The 22,210-nt window shown below is 39.6% G+C and overlaps 1 protein-coding gene across 6 annotated transcripts in view; it reads left to right on the top strand.

Moving 5' to 3' along the window:
* The first annotated feature begins 753 nt into the window (after window positions 1-753).
* The window catches only part of UBA6 (ubiquitin like modifier activating enzyme 6), a 27,718-nt gene continuing 6,261 nt past the window's right edge, over window positions 754-22,210 (top strand). Inside the window, exons 1-27 of one of the 6 annotated variants that reach the window (XR_014945376.1) lie at window positions 754-838; window positions 1,127-1,248; window positions 2,619-2,686; window positions 3,540-3,634; window positions 4,548-4,576; window positions 5,385-5,479; window positions 5,777-5,888; window positions 6,895-6,975; window positions 7,558-7,680; window positions 8,732-8,855; window positions 10,073-10,176; window positions 10,927-10,989; window positions 11,963-12,039; window positions 12,691-12,757; window positions 13,070-13,213; window positions 13,740-13,807; window positions 14,069-14,147; window positions 15,567-15,647; window positions 16,017-16,094; window positions 17,322-17,503; window positions 18,150-18,255; window positions 18,920-19,009; window positions 19,115-19,195; window positions 19,761-19,889; window positions 20,736-20,787; window positions 20,868-20,947; window positions 21,458-21,527. Coding sequence is in view for 4 of the 6 variants with exons in the window: in XM_015861767.3 (XP_015717253.1) it covers window positions 2,646-2,686; window positions 3,540-3,634; window positions 4,548-4,576; window positions 5,385-5,479; window positions 5,777-5,888; window positions 6,895-6,975; window positions 7,558-7,680; window positions 8,732-8,855; window positions 10,073-10,176; window positions 10,927-10,989; window positions 11,963-12,039; window positions 12,691-12,757; window positions 13,070-13,213; window positions 13,740-13,807; window positions 14,069-14,147; window positions 15,567-15,647; window positions 16,017-16,094; window positions 17,322-17,503; window positions 18,150-18,255; window positions 18,920-19,009; window positions 19,115-19,195; window positions 19,761-19,889; window positions 20,736-20,787; window positions 20,884-20,947; window positions 21,458-21,527 (2,235 nt within the window). In the remaining 2 variants the exon portion in view is untranslated. Of the gene's footprint in view, window positions 839-1,126; window positions 1,249-2,618; window positions 2,687-3,539; window positions 3,635-4,547; window positions 4,577-5,384; window positions 5,480-5,776; window positions 5,889-6,894; window positions 6,976-7,557; window positions 7,681-8,731; window positions 8,856-10,072; window positions 10,177-10,533; window positions 10,632-10,926; window positions 10,990-11,962; window positions 12,040-12,690; window positions 12,758-13,069; window positions 13,214-13,739; window positions 13,808-14,068; window positions 14,148-15,566; window positions 15,648-16,016; window positions 16,095-17,321; window positions 17,504-18,149; window positions 18,256-18,919; window positions 19,010-19,114; window positions 19,196-19,760; window positions 19,890-20,735; window positions 20,788-20,867; window positions 20,948-21,457; window positions 21,528-22,210 lie in introns of those variants that run through there. The other 5 variants (XM_015861767.3, XR_014945377.1, XM_085545201.1 and 2 more) reach the window with 5 other exon arrangements.

The raw sequence follows: 22,210 nt of genomic DNA, 5'->3' as shown, positions 1-22,210 counted from the left end.
AGACACAGCTTGCTTTAGTTTACCTGCACTGGCCAAATGCCACTATCGTCTCCCTGTACTCAGCCCTAGTGAGGCCAGACCTTGAGTACTGTGTTCAGTTTTGGGCCCCTCACTACAAGAAAGACATTGAGGCTCTGGAGTGTGTCCAGAGAAGGGCAACAGAGCTAAGATGAGTTTGCAGCACAAATCTTATGGGGAGCAGCTGAGGGAGCTGGGGTGGTTCAGTTTGGAGGAGGCTCAGGGGAGACCTTATGGCTCTGTACAACCGCCTGACAGGGGGTTGTGGCAACATGAGGTCAACCTTTGTACAGCCAGATTTGTACCTTTAGATGCCATACAGCATACACTGAGGATGCCAACATTTCTCTCACCAACCCCCCACTTAAATAAATTTGGTCTACATTTGATAGGCCAATTTTTGCTGGCTTTGGTCCTGCACCGTGTGGAGACAGCACCTGAAGGGCAGGGCTCAGAAATAACCCGTCATGTAAACTGTGTACAGCGTGTCTGTTTGTTTTAAATTACGATTTATTTATTAGCAGCACGGTGCTTGAAGAACAGGAGTAAAAACAGAACAAAAAGGACAAAAACACCCCCGAAAGCTTTCAGTTGCAAAGCTTTCAGTTGCAAATCACCACGTGAGAGCAGAAGCCTGAGCCCCACAGCGAACAGCACGCTGACCTCGCGGCCGCCATGTCGCGGCGGGGCGGAGCAGGAGGCGGGCCGCCCGGCGCGGCCTTAGCCCGGCCCCTCATGTCGGCGCAGGCGGAGCGGTACCGGCTTCCTGCCTCTGTTCCCCGGCAGCACGCAGGCCTGCTCGCAGTGCCAGGCCGCCGCGGTGAGGGCGGGCTGTGGGTCGAGGCGTATGATGGGGGGCCCGGGGTGGGCAGGCGGGTGTGCGGCCTGAGCCGAGGGAATGCCCCGGGGGTTCTGGCAGCGATCTCTCAAGGCGAGGGGTGGCCGTGGGGATGCCCGAAGATCGGAGGGCCGCGGGGAGGGTCGGGTTTGTTTAAACCCCTTTTGGATTTGTGTCGATACCTTTGAGAGGTGCCGTTCTAGCTCGGTGTTGACCCATAGGGTTGGTAAGAGCGGGTGTGAGTGTCCTCTCTCTCCGCTGACCAAACAGGGAGTCTGCATCTACCGGGATCTGCCTCCGGAAACCCTGGGTAGGTGGGATGCGGCCAGGCCTCCCTGCTGCCCCGGCCTGCTGAGCAGCAAGTAGTTAGCTGAGCCTTTGGCAACTTCCAGGTAAGAAGCACCGTGAAACTAAACCGAAAGCCCCGACTCCTGAGCTTTTGTCCTTCTTCAGTGCATCTCAGCCTTCCTTTCTTAGACATAGCTTCTTAGTTTGTCTCTGGTGAACTATGTTCTTGTAAGCAGCTGAGGCTGAGAAGGAATAGAAGCATAAGGTATTAAGCAGTGAGCCCTTGGTAAGGACCCATAACACAGTCCTTCTTTGAAAGAGGTTCAAATGGGCTCAGTTAAGATGAAAAGCATGACTTGGGTGCTGAAATACGTAAGCAAAGTTTTGTCCTAGAGTCGTTTGACTAAAGTACTACAAAGTTTAATTTTGGAGTAACTAAACTTGTTTTGCTGAACAAGGTTGGCATGCAGGTAGCAGCTCTGTGCTGTAACAGAGAATGCAGGAAGTACAACTGGTGGTAGATAAATACGTATTGGAAAAGCTGTTCTCAAATGTGTTTTTGTAGTTTGTATGGCAAACCTTGTATGTTCCTTGCACATTCTCATTGTTTACAAATGGCTATTGGGTTGAGCACAGGCAATGGCTGTCAATGAGCATTCCTAGGATCATCTGCTGATGTTGATATTGCTTATATTCAGTGCTTGCTGTAAGAGCATAGGAGCAGTGCTGAAGTGGCTAATGATGGAAAGCGCTACATGCTAAATGCCTTCTGTGTTGGCTAACGTGTGAAATCTAGTATCCACACTGCTGAGCAGCTTTCAAATCTGTGGCCTGTACTCCAATGTATCCCTGCCTCAACTCTTATTAGGAGCAAGGATTGTAAGCTGCACCTAAGAATCTATTGGTTTCCATGTCTGTTTGTGGGGATCTTGTATGTGTTCTTTCTTAGCTGTGATGGATACTGTTGCTCTGGGTCAAACATGGGGGTTGTTTTGCTTCTCCTGTATTTGGTGGCAGTTCCTCTGGGATCCAGAAGAGTCAAATTCCAATCCTGCATAACAAAAGACTGAAAATAGAATGACTTGGTTTGGAAGGGACCTCAAAGAACCCATGGGCAGGGTTGTCAGCCTCTGAAAGATACACTTGATCAGGTTGCCCAGGGCCCCATCCAACCTCATCATATTAAAAAGAAAAAGTTTGCATGAATTTGCATGTCAACCTTTCCAGTGGCAGAGCTTCTTCATAGTCCTGGTGCTTGCTGGTAACTTGAAAAATGAGAAGATCTTAACAGTGCGCGTACTCTGTACTTAGAACTCTTTTGAACTGTTTAATTTGATTTCTTAGTTAAGTATCTTCTTAATGTCTTAATGTGACTTTTTTTTTTTAACTCAGATTTTCAACGGAATAACTGGAAGTGGTAGGGAAGATGGCAAGCTGAAATCTATTTTAACTATATTCTTTATTTTCTAACCAGTTTAGTGCAAATCAATCACGTTGCATCATGGCAGCAGACTCTATGGAAATCGACGATGCTTTGTATAGGTAAGGGTATCTGATTTGTAAGTATTGTTCATGATGTTTCAGCAGCTCTTAGATCTACACACGTTAACGTGAAAGATGGGGCTACTGCCTGTTAGGTCAAGGTATGCCTACTTATGCTGGTTTACAGTATTTGTATTGGAACAAACAGTACCTCTAGAAAAATGTGCTGGGAAGAGAAGTTTCTTTATTAAAAAGAAGCTGACCACGTAAGCAAACAAAACCAGAAGTCTTATCTTTTGTGTGCTGAATAAATAAGGCACCAACTGAGCTGCTCACTTTTGACCCAAGTTTCACAAAAATCATTTTCCATCAGGTGATGGTGCTTAAAATAGTTCTAATTGAGTTCTGTGGTTGGAAACAATCTTTGTTTCAGAGCTCTGGGTCTGATTGCAAAAGCTGCTGTACTTCCTGATGTGAATATTTCTGATACGGAAGGAATTCTTGTGTCTTCAGGAGTTATTCAAGTGTCTTTATACTGTCCTGAAAAAAAAATTGCACTGATTTAAAACAAAAAGCATTTTTTCCCTCTAAAACACGGAATTGAAAATCACTCTACTAAATACATTTTACTATTTGTATTGTGGGTTCATTTGATACACATTTATTTCCTAAACCAGCGTGGAGTTCAGACTATGCATGTTGCATTCTTAGTTGTTTGTTGAGTGGAAAACTGGTAAATATAGCTGTGCACCTGTCACTGCTGGTGCACGTTCCTCTGCAGAAGGTAGTACTGCAGAGTAAAAGCTGAATGGGACACCAGAAGGACGGGAATGGCTGTGGAAACTGAAATGATTTTACCTTGCTCTTGATTTTGTTTGTGTCTTGTTTTAATTTGAATTTATCTTTGGTTTAGTCGGCAGAGGTATGTTCTTGGAGACACAGCAATGCAGAAGATGGCTCAGTCCCATGTGTTCCTAAGTGGTGTAGGTGGTCTTGGCGTGGAGATTGGTAAGTTTGGGTATCATTTATGTAAGCAGACATAAGCAACCTAAGCGTACTGTCCCAGCTTGCTTCTAAAGCTTATTTAAGATGTAATAAGAATGTTTGAGATATCTGAGTGAATATATGTTCAAGATCTGTATGTAGCATACAACCACAGAATCACAGAATTGTAGGGGTTGGAAGGGACCTCTAGAGATCATCGAGTCCAATGCCCTGCCAAAGCAGGTTCCCTACACCACGATAGTTTCCTACACCACCATAGATGACAGAAAGACTGAGAGCTTCTGTCTAAAAATCTTTCTAGTAGAACAAAGTTCTAAATTCTACTTGAAAATGTGCTTCCAGTGCAGGTGGCTTTACCCAAAATGCCATGTTTTGGGTGAAAATTGAGAGTATTTAACCTAATAATAATAAACCTAATATAGGAATATCTATAGACTAAACTATTTCTTTACAAGAAATGGGGACATGAGGGGAGAGGGAACAGATGCAATTTGGTTTAAAACTGTATAATTACACCAGTGCAGGAGGCCCCATAACCATTTCATTTACTCTTTAAAAAACAGTTAAGAGAAGTCTTGCCCACACCTGGGCTGTTACCCTTTCAGTTGCCTTTAGTGGAGCTCTGCACTGAATGCCAGGTTGTGTATGTGAGGTTTTGCTGTTTGTTGTCATTAGCATCTCTGTAATCACATTTGTGGGATGAGCTACTGATGAATGACAAATGTAATGTTGTTTTTTTTAACCTTGCTCTTATTGTTCTGCTCTTAGTGGTGGTGTAGAGTGCTTAAACTAAACATAAAAGTAAACAAACCCTTAAGCTGTGAAGTTCTTAGGAATGACACACTGTTACTGTCCACCCACATGACTTAGAGCTTTGAGAGATCTCTAACAGCCTCTTTTTTTAAATCTTTTTTAGCCAAAAATATAATTCTGGCTGGCGTAAAGGTATGTAAAGCAGTCCTGTTCTTGGGTGAGCGGGAGGGAAAAGGGCAGCACCACTGAGCAAGCTAATCCTCAGTTTCTGAAACTGCCTTTCTGTGGGCAGACTGCAAAAGATATGAGGATGTGGCTACAAAAACTTCTGTAGTCAGAATGTCATAGTGGTACAGTGTGTGTCTCAAATTGCTGTGAACGTCTGAGAGTCTTCATACCTTCGTAGATCCTCAGTAGAAGCATTCTGAAATAGTTTATGTGAAATATTTCAGAGAAATGCTGATAAGGTGTTGAATGCTTTTGTCTCTCATAACACTGACTGGTGTAAACACAAAAGCTGATCTCTTAAAAATGTTCTCCTATTCAGTCACCTGTCAGAATCCATTTATATAGAATCTAAAATGGTTGTGTGTTTTAACCTTACAACTGCTTTTGCATTGCTGGGGTTCATTTTGTTAGAGAAGCCTTTTTACGTTATTTCTTCCAGTCATTAAAAAAGCCATAATAATTTTGGGAGCTTGTTCAATTACAGATTGCAGTTTTGCTTTTTAATTGTGGTATGGCAGAAACAATCCTTAGTATTTCAATGTTCTCATCTCTGCAAGCTGGGAGGAAAATGTTTAATGACATTTGTCTTCCAGATCCATTCCTTTGTCTCAAACAGGAAGAGCTCTCTTGGCAAAGAGGTTGGAGGAGCTCATTCCTATATGTATTACAACCAGACCTTCTGTGATGCTAGTCTTAACAGCAGTTTGTATGGGGCTTAATCCATCTTTCTGTATGCTAACACAATAAGTGTGGTTTTTAAATTCCTTTTTAGGCTCTTACAGTTCATGACACCAAACAATGCACAAAATGGGATTTAGGGATCAACTTCTTCATCCACGAAGACGACATAGTCAGTCAAAGGAACAGGTTGGTCAAGTCTCTGGGGTGAATGTAAGTGGAATATCTCACTTTTAAGGCAAACTTAGTAGTGAGGGCCAGGGTGCATTTGCAAGCTTAGGGAAAATGGCTGTGATGTGCCATCAGAATGCCAGCATGTACTACTGTCTATTGGATACAGCTCTTTTCCTCAGACCTGCTGGGAATTTTAATGTGAAGAAATAAGTTTCTGATTGTTGCTAGGAACTCTTGTAGGGTGTGTGTAGCATGAAGTTCAGTTTAGAAAATTCAGTTTGTAAATGCATAAAAATTCTGTTTCTCTTTTAGAGCTGAGGCCACTCTTCATCACATTGCAGAACTTAATCCATATGTGCATGTAGCAGCATCGACCATGCCACTAGATGAAAGCACAGATCTGTCTTTCCTAAAGCAATATCAGGTATGTCACTGTTCAACAGAACAAACAACTGGTTCTTTTTTTATATAAGTAAATGAAATTGAAACAAATTCTCAAGTACATTCTGAGATGATTGAAGGAAAGATGTGTTTGGACTATTTAAATGATCCTGCTTGTGATTTCAAGACTGAAACTGTTTCTGTTCCTACCATTTCATGTCAACTACAGAATTTTCTGCAACAATAAGTAGTTACTTGAGATAGAATGTTTTTCTTATCTACAAGACAAAACTGACTTTTTTCCAGTTATATTGTAGTATGTTCTATGTGTATTTTGTGCATTGTATTCTGTGCAGCTTTCTCTTTAATTAGCTTATGTACATACACATGGACCTAACTAGCAAAATGTAAACTACTCTGTAGTGGAATGAGGATTTTTTTCAGTCTCCTGCCTGTGTGCTTGGCTTAGGATGGATGAGTTGGGATCTCATACTTTGTGGTTATTGGTTATACCCAAGCTAAGCAAATAATCTGAGTGTCTCACCTATAATAAGGTGTATACAGCTGAATGGGACATGGTGCATATACTTTATAACCTGATGTTTTCCCAAACTTCAGAAGAGTGTCAATCTTACGCAGACTTCCTGCTATGCACTGGTTAGTTGGTTAGTGCTAGGATGTATCAGTGTTATCATTTGCTGATATTAAAAATCAAGAGTTATGGGTTTTTTGTTTTTTTCAGAAATGATGTATAATTTTCTAGACTAGTGTAATTAGGTTTTGTTTCACAGCTGCAGTAAATAAGTGAGAATTTGCTGTTCCTGGTCCTGCTCATCTTACTTCCCCAACTAGTGGAATGGTAACCCACCTGTTATAACACACATGAGAAAACTTGACATGAGGCCCCTTTCTCTGTTAAGTTAGGGGAGGAGGAAAGGAGTCTTAGAGGTTCAGGACTCCAGAGTAACTTACTGTTGCTACTACTTCTTCCATCCTTAAAGCATTGATTGTTTTTGGTGTTTTAGCTCTGTTTGTATTCTTGCTTGCAGTGTGTCATATTGACTGAAGTAAGCCTGTCGCTGCAGAAGAAGATTAATGACTTCTGTCATGCTCAGCAGCCACCCATTAAGGTAATAGAAAAATTAAATGGGTGATTAAACCATATGGTGATGGTTCTGCAACACGCTCTTTCCAGAAATGGAGAAAGTATGTTGTGGGATATGTAGTTATCTATAGATACAACTCTGGTGGCGCAGTGTGATTTTGGGGAGTTTGCTGTTACTGTTCTTTGTGCTTGTTTGATGTTATCTGGGTAACCATAGGTTTGTTCTTTAGACAGAAATTAAAAAAAAAATAAATAAAAAGGAAAAAACAACTTAGGGTAAAGAAATAGTTGTCACTGTTAGCTCATAACTCTTGTTGAGAGAGAACAGGGTGAGACTAAATGTGATTGTGGTAGAAATGGTGGTACTTCGCTGCTTTTCGCCATGACTCCTGTTTTTTGTGCAGAGCTTCTGAAATGTTAGTGAGTGTTCCAAGTCTGTTTTTAATGCTGTGCTGTGTAGTCAATGGCCTGGGTGTTTGTGACAGGTTTTCACTAGGTTTTAAGAGAATTTCCCTCTGTTAGCTTAGGACAAGGTTGGTTGTGAGAATTCATTCCTTTGGCATGAGCTGTTTCTGAGATGCTCACAATTTTTTGCTTTATTTTGTAGTTCATCAGTGCAGATGTGTATGGAATATGTTCACGTCTGTTTTGTGACTTCGGTGATGAATTTGAAGTGTTGGATACAACGGGAGAAGAGCCGAAGGAAATCTTCATTTCAAATATAACACAAGTAAGGGATAGATGTAATTGTGTTAGCATAACCTCACTTCATTATAAGTCATTACTGGCTTCATGGCCAACAGTGTGTTCCAATTTGTTAGCCTGAAATTGAAATGGAAAATGAAATGAATTGAAATGAAAACCAAGTTTCATGTTTGTAATATCTCTGTCAATAACAGTCAGTAATAAGTGCTAATAGCACGGAACATGCTGATGCCTCCTGGATGTTACTTAAGATGCAGCATCATAACATTCAGGCTTTTTAAGAGAAAGGAGGAGATAAAATACAGAGAGGATGTAGCCTTGGTGTGGGAATAGGTTAAGTCTTCACCAAATGCCCTGAAATACCACTGAAATTAGCCACTTTTTAATGAGAAAGTGCAGCACACATGGAGGAAGACTACTGGGATGATAAGGGGAATTGAGAGCCCACCTTGAGAAGACATGTATTTGATCATTGCAGCCTGCAGAAGCAAAGGCGATGAAGAGATGTTACTGCTAACACTTCCATTGGAAAGTATTAGAGAGGTTATCCAATTGATCTTGTATTCTATAATGTAAACGTTTTCAGCTCCTCTCAGTTCTGTTTGGAAGTCCAGACTAGAACATTGTGCATCCATTAGCAAGTCTTCTGTCATATTTCCACTCCAGATGTAACAGTATCAAACTAGAAGGGACTGTGTAACAAATTGTATTTGATCTGAAGTTTATGACATAATGATCTGGTAGTTGTTTTTTTTGATCGACTTGATTGCTCTCATTAACTACATAAGCCATAGAGAGTTGCATATTGTGGATTTTCCTGGTTGCATGCCACAGCAAGTACTATTTTCATTTATTTTTCTTACAATTAATAATCTGTTATTTGAGCTTAGTTGCACCCTATTTCTACTCTCTGGAGTGGAAAAATAGTCATGGATGACTCCCCTAGTATGGCTGAACTGAGGTGCTGGAAGTATTAGTAACTGCAGTTGCAGTAGTCAGAAAAACTTTTAGATAACATGTGGCATCTTTAAATGAAACTCTTTTCTCTTTACTAACTCTGCTGCTTTTGCTTTCAGTCAAATCCTGGTATTGTCACTTGCCTTGAAAATCATCCACACAGGCTTGAAACAGGACAGTTCTTAACCTTTCGGGAGGTCAATGGAATGTCATGCTTAAATGGCTCCACACACCAGATAACAGGTAAAGTGTTGCTGACTGGTTTGCAGTATGCCTCTTGGTCTTCTTGTGAGCTCACTGTACTGTTGGTTGTTATAGCCAGAAGAGTGCTGCGTTGTTCAGTATCTACAGTAAGCTCACAAGAAAAATTAACTTCTGATATGGAGGTCTTCCTTTTGTTGTCTTAATTTCTTTTCTGTTTAGTAAAGCTTATCTAAACTCACCTTGCTGTTTAAGGAGCAGTAGAAACCCCCAGATAGTGGAAGGTAATTGGCAGCTTTTGAGGTTACTGTCACCAGTTTGATGACACAACTGGTTTTGTTTGTTTTGGGAATTGTGTAAAGCCTGTGCTTTTGTCACTATTCTGGACTACATTAATGCTGCTGTGTATCTTACTGTTTACCTTGTAGTTGCTTGTGTTACAATTTAAGCGTAGAGGAATACATCACTATCGCTCAGTTTCTGAGCATACTTCTGAAGCAATTCTTATGAATTGCACTTTACCCTGCTTTTGTTTTCATCATGGAGGTCTCCAGGCCTACTACTCAGTTCCCTTTGGATGCTTAGGAATCATCTAATTGAGGGGGAGTGGGGAGAAGAAGGGAGAACAGACATAGGAGTCTTTCAGTTGTTTTTAATTACTTTGTGGTCTGAGATGAAAGCTGTCCCTTGAGGGGTGGTTGAATCTGCTTTCTCTGGACTTATTTGTTTAGCGAATTCTGGTGCTATATTAAGTTCTTTCCTATCAGCTACAACCTAGTGTTTGGTTTCAGTCTTCATGTCCCATGAATAACCAGAATGTTTTGGTCAGCTTCCTTTAATCTGGATAATGCTCCAGGTTGTTTGAGAGGAAAGATTTCATTTGCTTTGCTTGGCAGTTGGAACTTGTCTCTTTGTTATTTGTTGTTATAGTCTTCTCTAAAATCTGATTCTGAGTAGAGAAAACTGGATGCTGCTGTGCACAGTCCAAAAAAAGAGTGTGGTCATCAGAATTCTTATTAGAAAGACTGCTACTCTAAAAGGCTTATGTTACAATAGATCATGTGAGACTAATACTTTGGCAGAGAGGGACAATCCTATTAGTTAAGGAGGGTCAGCTGTGTTAATGATTTCAAAGCAAGGCTGCATGCTAAAAAATTAGAACATAAAAAGCTGTGGCAGTGTAAAAAGCCTGCTTTGTCATGTGCAGAATTGTAGCGTGTGTTGTCTGTCACTGCCACAGTGTTCTTTCGTCTTTTCAGTGGTGTCTCCGTACTCCTTCAGCATTGGAAATACGTCAGACATGGAGCCTTACTTGCATGGTGGCATAGCTGTCCAAGTGAAGACACCCAAGATGTTTTGCTTTGTAAGTGTGTTTGGCAAAACCAGGTTCTTCAGTGTTAATAATGTAAGCATTGAAAGCAAGAGTTAAGGAGGTCATTTGGTTACACGATTCATGGTTGCATTTAACTTGGTGGGGATGGTGATAATAAATCACTGAAAATAAGAAATACTTTAAAGTTAATTGCTAGTATAGGAAAATAATACATGGGCATCCCACTCCTGTATGGCAGGGAGCCCAAAAAAGCCTATAAATATATGGTTTCTTGTCTGCCTTCTGAGAACAAGTGATGAGCTTGTGTAAAAGGGTTTGCAAGCTATATGGTGTTGTGTGCCATTTTGGGCCCGCAGAAAGTTGAACCTGGTGGCACTTAAATGTCTTGCAAGGGAGCTGGAAGTGAGGACCAGCTGCAGCTGATATGAGAACGACCAGCTCAGGGCTGTATCCTGTCTCTGCAAAGCAGTGGCTTTCTGTTTGTGGTGAGTTGTGAAGATATAAATGCCCACAACCAGTTGCTTGTAAAATATCCAATAGGTGACCACAGAGCAGTTGGAGAAATGGGTCTTGCCACTGTGATGTGAAACATCCATTGCACTTTTGACTGACAAAGCTTTCAGTTTTATTTTGTGCATCTTTTCTCATCATAGTTATGAAGAGAGTAGTATAAATGCTAAGAAGAATGTCAGTCTGTTCAGGAAGCATATTGGTTTTCTCAAGAAGGGGCAATTGTTGTATTAAGTGCCTGTGTTACTTTAATGAATTCTGTTTTTCCAGGAACGGTTGGAGAAGCAGCTAACAAATCCAACGTGCCTAGTTGCAGATTTTATCAAGCCTGAGGTAATAAAGTGTGGAGATCTGAGTGTCAGTGTTGTAAGCTTGAAACTACACGGAATATAATCTGCACCTTTAAGTGTGTAGCAATAAACCTTTCCAATTTCTGCAGTTGTTAAATGTGAGTTTAGAGGATGAAATGGGAGTAGGGCAGATTGTGTGCTCACACCAAACATGCACTATGAGTTAGGTTTCTGGAGAAATTTATTTGTTAATTGTGCAAATTATATTGTAAACTCATAGCCATCTCTCTGTAAATCTGTTTAAAATATCAGTTTTCGATGAATGGATGGCAGTATAAATGCTTAAAAGAAACAGTGTCTTTTCTTTGATGAGCTTTGATTAAAAATAAATACAAAGGATTCAGAGCCAAGGCAGTATAGAAAAAATAACAGCAGTTGAGTGTGGGAACAATTTCTCTTTCCTTTGTAAAAAGATTTACTGGTATTTATAATCCAAGAGGAAGCTGCCTGTATCTGCCTCCAACACAATTTTATTGAAGTATTGGTAATATTTAAAAGAATGGCAGCCATGTACTCATTAAGCTGAGTAACTAAAAAAATGTTCATCTCTGGATTTGTTTGTTTGAGGATGTGAAATCTAACTTGTCTGCTCAGATTTTCTGATGTTGGCCATTAATACTGGGCTCTGGTACTCAGACTTGGCATAATGCAGTGTGTTCTAATGTCTAATTAAAAGAAAATTGTGTGGTTTTTTTTTATGATTTCAGCACTAAATTCTTTTTGGGGACTCTAGTTGGACTTGGGTGAAGTGGGTACTCAACAAGGTGTATTACATTACTCCTGAGCAGTGTTTCATAAGCTGAAATCCATTTTCTAAAACCGCTAGCAGAAGATGTTTCAAGTTGGCATTTAATGCTACTTAACATTTTTAGAGCTGAACAGTTTGTATTAACGGTTGCTTTTATCTCCTTCAGTTTGAGTATGTTCACATCAACAGCTGTTGTTGTCTTTAACAGGCACCTTTGCAAACCCATATTGCCATGCTCGCATTGAACCACTTTGAGGAGAAATTTGGTCGCATGCCGAACATTGGGTAATGCAGCAATCTTATGTTTGCTAAGCCTTGAACCAGGCACATCTCTACTGTGGCTTGATGTGCAGCGGGGTTTCTTGCCTATCTGGTGCTTAGGTGACATAGAAATTAAAAGTTGAAATCTAGGTGCAGAATGTTACCTAATACCTGCCTAATTTTGTAGCTGGGCTTTCTCAGTGTAGCAGTGGCAAGTTCTAGGCCTAGGTTTACAGAAAGTGTAAATGCTTCCTTCTGAAGGCGGTTCTTTGTTCCAGTTTCTTCACATGGAGGGGTTTAATGGGAGAAGTTGTTTGATGATTCCTGAATTATCTGTCAGTTTGTGGATTTAAAAAGACAAAAAAATCAAAGCTTGGGAAGGCTCTGTTTTTTTTCATTAGTAGTAATTTGTTTCAGCTGTCGTTTATGTGGATACCTCTGAGTCCAATGAGATGAAACTACTGTGTAAATCACCTGACTTACACATGCGCTTCTCCACTGAGGCTCTTACTCTTGAGCTGTTCTTAACGTTTAAAGAGTTTCTTTAATACTAAAGCCAGTACAGATTTCCAGAATCTTCCTTCTCTATCCAGCAATTCTTTCTCAATTGGTTTTGTTTTTAGAAGGACTCAAGAATGCTTAAGTGGCCATTATTGTTTTTACCCTTGTGTCTAGATGCCATCAAGATGCTGAGGAAATGCTGAAAATAGCCATGTCTCTAAGTGAAACCCTGGAAAACAAAGTGAGTAGCAAATAGGGATCATGAGTAATTTCTAATATAATTGGTTGCCTGAAGGCCGTGCTTTAGGTTTTGGCTCTTGTTCTGATCTTTGTATGCATCTTTAGATGAATTTGGTGATTTTTCTGAAGGCCACGCAAGAAATGTGACTTGATCAGTTGGAGATATATATATATGTGTGTGTATGTATATGTATGTGTATATATATATACACACATACATGTGTGTATATACATGTGTATATATATATGTATATGTATGTATGTGTGTATATATATATATATACACACATTATTGCTTTGTTCTATTTTTAAGCCTCAGGTAAATGGAGATATAGTGAAGTGGCTGTCCAGAACTGCTCAGGGATTTCTAGCTCCTCTGGCAGCAGCAGTGGGTGGTGTTGCCAGCCAGGAAGTCCTGAAAGCAGTTACAGGAAAATTTTCTCCACTGCAGCAATGGGTAAGGCCTTTTTTCTTCTGTACCTTTATTTTAACAGTGATGTGGTGAAGTGTGGTTGTGTTGTGAGTGCTGAACAACTTGTGTAACGGGGGAAAGAAAAAGGACTTGAGACTGAACTTAGAAACATGTGGTGGTCTTGCGCATAATGTAAAAGAGCAGGCAGTTTTAGCTTAAGCTTTTCTATTTGGGATTGGGACATCATACTCAGTGTGATCTTGCCAAATACCATCTTAAGCACAAGAGCAGTGCTTTCAGGACTCGCAGGGCAAATGTCAGAATAAAGTTAAAAGTGTCACAGTCCCTTTCAGAGGATCACACAATCATCTGATTACAAACGTCACAATCCAAGTGATAAGGCTGTGGCTCAGATTTCAGTGGCTTCCAGGCATTCCTGTCTGTGAAAATTGTGTGGTGAACTATAATGAGCTATAACAAGATTTCTAGACTTGACTGTATGCTTAAATGTTTACGTTTTTTTAAACAAAACATGACTGTTTTTCACAGTTCTTTATTTTTTGTCTTACAGTTATATATAGATATGTTAGACATGGTTACACCTCTAGAAAAGATGGGCTCTGAAGAATTTCTTCCACGGTAATTATCAATACAGTCTGCTTTTTTATGTACTGTTTCTCAAGTAAGCGTAGATGTCTTTTAAAGTTAGTTTAGTAATGCTTTTTGGAGGGAGAGAAGTTTGGGCTTAAAAGTGCACATCCTGTTTGAGAATGGGAGGAATAGGGACTGCAGGGGACTTGGTCGTTTTATTTGCATCAAAGTAGAATTCCATAACGATGATGCCCCCATGGAAAAAAATAACTTGCTACTCTTCTGTTTTTGTTTCCTGCCTCTCTTAAGGGGAGATAGGTATGATGCCTTGAGGGCTTGTATTGGAGAATCTCTGTGCCAGAAGCTGCATGATTTGAATGTTTTCTTGGTGAGTACAACTGATACTTAAGGTTTTTGCAAATACTTTGCAAACACAACTGACATCACCTGTCTTGAAGATAAGAAGTTGGACTTGATGCTGATTGGGTATATTGTTGTCTCATGTTTAGTTTTCTGTCCATCAGGAGCCCATCTCAACAGCAATACTACCTCCACAGGCAGTGCTGTTCCTAAATGTACTCCAATTGAGGAGCCTGTACTTACCTGTGTTGAATTTCATGGAGTTCTAGTAGCCTGTTCAGGACCTTTGGATGATTGTTTGTATCAGTTGGTCTCCTCCAATGCCACTGTAATGTCTATTAGGTTTTAACCTGCCCAAATGCATTTGCCCTCCAACGTCAACCATGATATCCTAGTTAGGATGTAAGAATACTTGTGGGAGTCCATGTCAAACACCTTGCAAAAGTGCATGTTGACGTAGCACTTTACCTCATCCATCCATCTAGTCACTATCACAAAATGCAGGCAACTTGTCACTTAACATTTTACTACTAGTAATCCATGCTGGCTATTCCTCGTCACCATTTTCTCTGCTGTACATTGAGAAGGAACTCTAAAGAGTTGCTCAGTGATTGCCTGTGGTACCAAAATAAGACTGATAAGGCTACAGTTCCCCACACGTATTCTTAAATATGGATTTAATATCTGCTTTTCTCCAGTCATTGGGCACAGTTTCTGACCTCCACGGTCTTTCAAAGATTATAGAGAACAGCTTGCAGCTACATCAGCCTGCTCTCTCAAGTATCTGTGGATGCATTCTGTCTGGTCCTGTTTTTATGTTGTGGTGGTCATTTTTTCAGGTTGTCCCTTACTTGATTCCTTGTGCCTACAGATGGTTCCTTTCCTTTACTGAACCTGCTTCTAGGGACAAAAGCCTGGCAAACTTTGTCAGTGAAAACCAATGCAAAGAAATCACCTCAGCTCAGCATCTGCTTTCTCCATGCCTTCAGTGCTCAACAGCATGCTCACATTTTCCTTGTTCTCTTTCTTATACTGCTGATATAGTAATAGAAACTATTCATTTTACCTGTGATATCCTTTGCTGGCTTGAAATGTGGTTCACATCGCTCTTGAGTGCCTAAGGAATGGTTTTGTGATGGTGCTTTGTTGTATATCCATGCTTCCAGGGGTCAATACTTTGCTTGATTTTATTTTTTTTTTTTTCCATTCCCTTCTTCATCTTGATCTCTGTTATTTAATTGTTGCTACAGCAAAGCTACCATTCATTTTATGTTTCTAACCAGTTCTTCCATATTTTTAGGTCACAGATTCAGAATTGTTTTCCCTGGTTGTTTTATCTAGTACCCATATTTAAGTCATTCATAAAGTTCTCCAGAAGATTCCTGATTTGTCTGTGTTACTTTTATTTACCAGTTTCTCTAACAAAGGCTCCTCTCATTCTCTTCAGGTTGGCTGTGGAGCAATAGGCTGTGAAATGCTAAAAAACTTTGCACTTCTTGGTGTTGGTACTGGGCAAGATAAAGGAATGGTAAGTCACGTGCATCTGTTAATTTCACTTTCATTATATATAAGTAATGTAACAAGGAAGAATTGAATACTTAGGCTACTTAAAAAGTGTTAAGTCAAAGCCTTGTTTCAGGCCAGTCTTGGGGCATAGAGACAAATGCCCTCAGCATGGACTGAAATTATGCAATTAGAGGCAGAACACACTTGGAGTGGCCTTGCTGTGTTTTGATTTTGAAAGAAAATGTATGAGTATGGGCAGAGCTACGGGCAATAGTGAATGACAGGAAGAGTATTTCATTTTGATTTATTTTTGTGCAGTTTGCTTCAAAAGCATCTCTTAGTGCTTCACTTAAATAAACTTCAGTTATTGCTTTTGCCCCTTCTGACTTAGGTTACAATTACAGATCCAGACTTGATAGAGAAATCCAACCTGAACAGACAGTTTCTTTTTCGACCTCATCACATCCAGGTAGACTTTTTTGTTCAATAAAGTTCTTGGACTGTTGTTTTGTTTCACTGTTCTGTGTCACCACTGAGAACTCAACTTCTGAATGTATGGATCCATATCCAGAGAATAGCTGTAATGTAGTCCAGTATATTTTTAAATGATAGCTATGCTATGTTGGTGTTATCACTGGTATCAGCTGAGTAAACTTAACTGGTCTGACCTTTATTTGTATTGGTGTCTTTCACTGATGAAATCTCTCAAATGTTCAGAGAGAGAATTGGATTACAAATGCTGTGGTGCATCAGAAAGTATCACGAATTAACATGCCAGAAATGCCTATTATACCACTGAAATTTGGGGAGAATAAACTCAATTGTTTAGTAGCAGTGGTAGAAGTTTTCTTAAGCTACTAATAATAATGTAATTTGACTTAAGTGTTAGCTAGATGCTATGGTTTGTCTTAATTGAGTCTTTATTAAACAAGTAAATAGCCTGGGTTAAAAAAACAACAACATATAGTTATATAACATATGGCACAAATGTTTTTTACACCTTAGAAGCTGAGAGAGTATCCCTTTACTTACAAACATGGCACAAAATAAGAAAAAGATGGTCAAGCTTTGACAGCAGTGGAGGAAAAGGATTCCTTTGCCCAAACCCCAAAGGATAGATTTTTTTGCCTCCTGTCTGTTAGGCAAATCTGGGAATTATGTTTTGGGTGCGTAGCTAAATGTGAACTATTCAAGCATTCAGAAGTCACGCTGTCCTGAGATCTGGTTATCTGTAGATAATTGAATATAATATTCTGAAATCCTAGAAGTGTCAGGTAGGTTGGTTAAGAACTCTATTCCAGTTTGGCTTTTGAAACTGGTTTTGTGTGGAACACACAGCTGTGATGAGATTGTTCATATACATTTGATATCTGTGCTGCATAGTCAAAGTAGCAGTAATGATTTTACCCTCTGGCAGTCGTGAATTGCACCTTTCTTGCAACACTTTGAGATCAAGAGAGGCGGTATGCAGCATCTGTTTCAGTTACTGAGTACATTTATGCTGTACTATTTATGCACAAGTTAGCCTAAGCAAAGGAGATACGTAAGTTAATAATTTACTTTATTGTATATTTTGCATACTAGAATTTTTATTCAAGCAAATTGTTGTCTCATCAGCAAATGAAAGCAATGTGTTTGTGACCAGGTGTTCTGTATCAGAATATTAATAACATATATGCATGTATATGTATTTCAGAAACCTAAAAGCTATACTGCAGCAGAAGCAACTCTGAACATCAATCCTTGCTTAAAAATTGACTCATACATTAATAAAGTTTGTCCAGCCACTGAAAACACTTACAGTGATGAATTCTACACCAGGCAAGATGTGATTGTGACTGCTTTGGACAATGTGGAAGCAAGGAGATACATTGATAGGTAGGTGAACCTCTGCTTCTCTATTTTTAACCTTGCTGAATTGCAACTACTTAAAAGATTTGGTAGCATTTCACTCGGATTTATTCTGCTCCTTTGACAAAGTTGGTGGCTGGGAGGAGGAAGGGATTTATATTCAGGTTGAAATCAACAGGCTCTGAGCAACCTGATCTAGCCATACATGTCCCTGTTCATTGCAAGGAGGCTGGACTAGCTGATTTTTAATGGTCCCTTCCAACTCAAATGATTCCATTTAAAATAAATAAATAAATAAATTTCAAAAACCTCTCTGCCTCTTCATGTGACAGAGGTCTTCTGACTGACTTGGAAATAAATAGCTGTCAAGGGCTGTTGGAGATGGAGAATGCTGTCGCAGTCTTCAGATTGAATTACTTATGCATGGGAATGTGTACTTAAATTTCAATGTGAAAATCCCTATTTATAAAATGAATTATTGATTGGCTTTGGTTTATGGTGCCCTGATCTAACTTGAAGTGACTCTTCTTATTTAACCTGTTCTTTTCTTGAGTTTAAGCTTTCCACTGTTCTGAAAGGTCCTTGTGTCCATTTGGGTTGTGCTCTGGTGATGTCTGCAAAGCAGATGTAGAGATAACTCTGTATTCTCATTATCTGTGTCTTTCCATATCAGTCGTTGTGTAGCAAACTTGCGTCCTCTGTTAGACTCTGGAACCATGGGAACAAAAGGACATACAGAAGTTGTTGTGCCTCATCTCACAGAGTCGTATAATAGTCACGTAAGTAGTTCATGGCTATCAACTTCTGCAGCTAGTCCCCTAAAGCTCCCTTCAAAGTAAGAATGCAAGCTGATTTTGTGTTTGTGGTTTTCTTTCTTTGAGCTATTTTCTGCCTGTTTGTTCTGTTTTTGGTGATTACCATCTCCAAAGGCAGGCAGGAGAAACGCGAGTCTCAGTAGCAGGCATTAGTCTGCATGTTTGTACAAAGATACGTATCAGCTCTTTGTAAATGGAGGAAGTTAACCTCAAACTCTTGCAGTTTTCCACGACTTGGGTTCCTATGAAGGTTGTGCCATTTGCCATGTAGTGCTGATGTTGACAATCGTTACAGCTTTACTATAGTTGATGGAAAAATGTTTCTGGCTTTGCGAGATAGGGTGGTTTTTACCTTGCAAGTGTGCATAAGTGTGAGCTGCACACCCTGGATAAACTGGCTGGCAATTACTTCTGCTGCTTGTACATTAGGGTTGAGTTTTACTTTCTGTGTTCAGATTCTTCTTTGTAAAACAAAATTTGTTTTATGCTTCTTTGTTTAGGCTTAAAAAAAGCTTCCTTGTATTTTGTAATAGTGGTGTGGGAAAGTTGCGTAGTCTTTAAGTTCTTGGTCCTGTGATTGATAACCAACTTTAAGTCTGCCCTTACATACAATTCCCCTTAAATATAGCGGGATCCACCAGAAGAGGAAATACCTTTTTGCACCTTGAAGTCTTTCCCAGCTGCCATTGAACATACAATACAGTGGGCAAGAGATAAGGTAAGGAAATAAGTTTACATGCTTTTGAAATGACTGTTTATTTGAAAAGGTGAGGTATTTGAGGTACTTAGTGTTCAATGCCCTATTGTTCTTTGTATTTTCTAGTTTGAAAGTTTGTTTTCTCACAAGCCTTCATTGTTCAACAAGTTTTGGCAGACCTATCCATCTGCAGAAGAAGTTTTACAGGTAGGAGAATGTTGCCTGGATATAACAGAGTTTGAACTAATGCTTTAAGGATTTTGTTTCCATTTATGTTAAGTACGGTTTGGTTTGTTTGCTGACATTGTTCAGATTTTCTGAAGGCTTATTTAGCCAAGGCATTTGTTGATGTTTCATGGGATCTTACTGCTGTTAGTAAGAGCTTGTCTTGTGTGTGGCCTGTTTCTCTAGCTCAGGGATTCTGTCTGTGATACAGGAATTAAAACCTGAGGGATTGTTAGCAAGAACAGTCAGTGTCATACAGATGTGCAGACAGCTGGGAAAAAATGAAGATGTACTTCTGAGTGAACTTGACTACCTAATAGATTAAACACTTATCTGCCTTTCTCTATGATGGCTATTGGTCATTCAGGCAAGGTGGAAGTAGAACAAGTAGACAACAGCTCTGTGGAAAACTCGGAGGGAAGGGATCACACGAAGGTTAATGTTCACAAAGCAACCTGCCATGTCCTTTTACCTGCAACTCAATAAGATCTGTTAGACTTTTACGTCTAACCTTTTTAAATATTCATTTATTTCCTTCTGTTTCTAGAGGATAAAATCAGGGGAGAGTTTAGAAGGCTGCTTTCATGTTATTAAAACACTCAGCAGAAGACCCCGAAATTGGACTCAGTGTGTGGAACTAGCAAGAGTAAAGTTTGAGAAGTATTTTAGCCACAAGGTAGGTAGCCAGGCTGTGGAAGTGGGGCACCTGTGGACTGACAGGGATGTGGTATCCCTGAATAAATAGTTTTCCAAGTCTTTGCACTTGTTTCCTTCTCCATTAATAACAAGCTTTGCTTCAAATCTAAATCTGCTGCAAAACTCTTCTTACTGTAGAGTTTTTTTGGAGGAGTTTTTTTCTTTTTAGACTGCTCTGTTAACATCCTAATAGCTCTATAATACCTCTCTTTATCTCCCACTAAACTTTGTGTTACTCAGCTCTTCGTATTTGTATCCTTGATTTTTCTTAAAGCTATCACAGAAAGATTGACTGAAATATGGGCCAGGCATTATTCAAGTGTGATCCACAGTGTTGCTTCAAATGTGTTTGGGGGAGGATGGGAGGAATTCTGTGATAAAGAAGTGTATATTAGTAAACATACCACATCTGTGTTGTGATGACAGTTATTAGGTTTTGAAAATGTTGCTTTCCCAGTTATGAATTTGTATTCCAGAATCCTGTAGGTGTAATAAGGTTGGGGAAACACTCTGCTTATTGTATTTAGTATTCTGCTTGGAGCTGGGACTGGTGAAATCCCATCTACCATCTCACACGTGGTGACAGTGTCATCTTCATCCCATGGATGATTAAATCATTCTGTCTACATGTACTTGTGTCTTTAAGCTCTCTGTCCTGATTCAGGTACCTTAGGTTTTCTTAACTCTTTAAATGACTTGTGGTTAACACTGGAGAGCCTTGAAAGATGTATAAAGATTTCATGTTATTACTAAAAAGGGGTTTTTTGATTCTGTGATGTTGTGTCGGTCTGACAAACTGCTAAAGCCACTCTGTCTTTCTTTCTAGGCTCTTCAACTTCTTCATTCATTTCCTCTTGATACACGATTAAAAGATGGAAGTAAGTACAAATACCTCTGTGTGCCTCCTGTGAATTCACGGCACGTATCATGTGTTGCTGTTCTAGGACTTCATCTTAAGTCTGTCTTCTAACCAGGTTTGTTCTGGCAGTCACCAAAGAGGCCGCCTTTCCCAGTGAAGTTTGATTTTAATGATCCTTTGTAAGTATTACTCTGCATTTTAAAATACCCTGTGAAGCTACCCCATTGTAGAGCCAGTAGCATTATAGCACTGCAAGTTGGACTGATATTTGATGGGTATTAATGTAATGGGTACTTATACAGTGTCAGACTGTGTGAACCATCTTAAACTTTCACTGCCGGTAATTTAACCCTAACTAACATGAAATCAGAGGGGGTGCTATGGGAAGTTCTGACAATATCTGTCTAGCATGAGAAAGGTTAGAACAACACTTTCTGTTTACTGTGTCTTGACTGCAGGGGTTAAGAAAACAGTTAATCCTAGCATTAAGTAACTTCACACTCGTAAAATGTCACTTAATTTTGGGGAAGACTTCTGAGGACCCTCTCAATTTTTATTTAAGACAACGTGCTCTGAAGAGTAGAAATTCTGTTTCTCGATTTATATTTGCAAGATCTCTTTGAATACGGTTGCAAATGTGCATATGGGTAATTAAAACTTACAAACAAGTTAATTATCTTCCTCTGTAGGCACTATGATTTCATTGTGAGTGCAGCAAAACTCTTCGCTACAGTGTACTGTGTTCCTTTCACAGAACAGGTAATCAGTACTGCAATAGTGTTCTTATTTCATAACCTGATTATATAGACATACAAGTCTGATCCAGCGCCCACTGGCCTGTCCTTACCAAGAATTAAAGTGATTCTTCATCTGTCCTTCAGCATGGATTATTCAGCAGCTGTTTATACATATTCATCTTGATTTGGATTACAAACCAGAAAAATGCATGAGTAGTGGATTAGGTATTTTCAGTGAGCTCTGAAGTTGTAAATCCTTGTTTTGATGGACTATTTCCTATGTAATATAATAACTGCACTGAAAGATCTTTTTCAGGCGTTTTCTAAGTATATTAGGAATCTTGTTGAGGAGTTAGTATTTTACTTGTTGTTTTTACTACTTGCAGCCTCTTTGTTGCTTGCTTATCCTTTGTTTTCCATGTTAGCCTTTATCTTTTCTAACTGGATCTTCTTGCAAGTCACATGTTTACATTCTGAATCTTATCTCCTGAACTACTTCAAGAACTCTGCACGAATACTACTCCCTTAGGTGCATTTCATACATATCTTACATTTGGTTCAAAGAAGTTTTTTCTCTTCATGTCAGTACGGCTATAGGAGTAATCTTATTTCCCAGAGGTATAAATTCAGCCCAGTTTGCTAAGTGCCAGGCACTTCATTCCCCTGCAAGTCTTATGCATTGTGAACCTCGTCCAAAGTTTCATT

The sequence above is a fragment of the Coturnix japonica genome, chromosome 4 (genome assembly GCF_054131305.1).
Source record: "Coturnix japonica strain WE chromosome 4, WE-NBRP24, whole genome shotgun sequence".
Lineage (NCBI taxonomy): Eukaryota > Metazoa > Chordata > Aves > Galliformes > Phasianidae > Coturnix > Coturnix japonica.
Note: the sequence above shows the minus strand (reverse complement) of the source record. Positions and strands in the feature narration are given on the sequence as shown.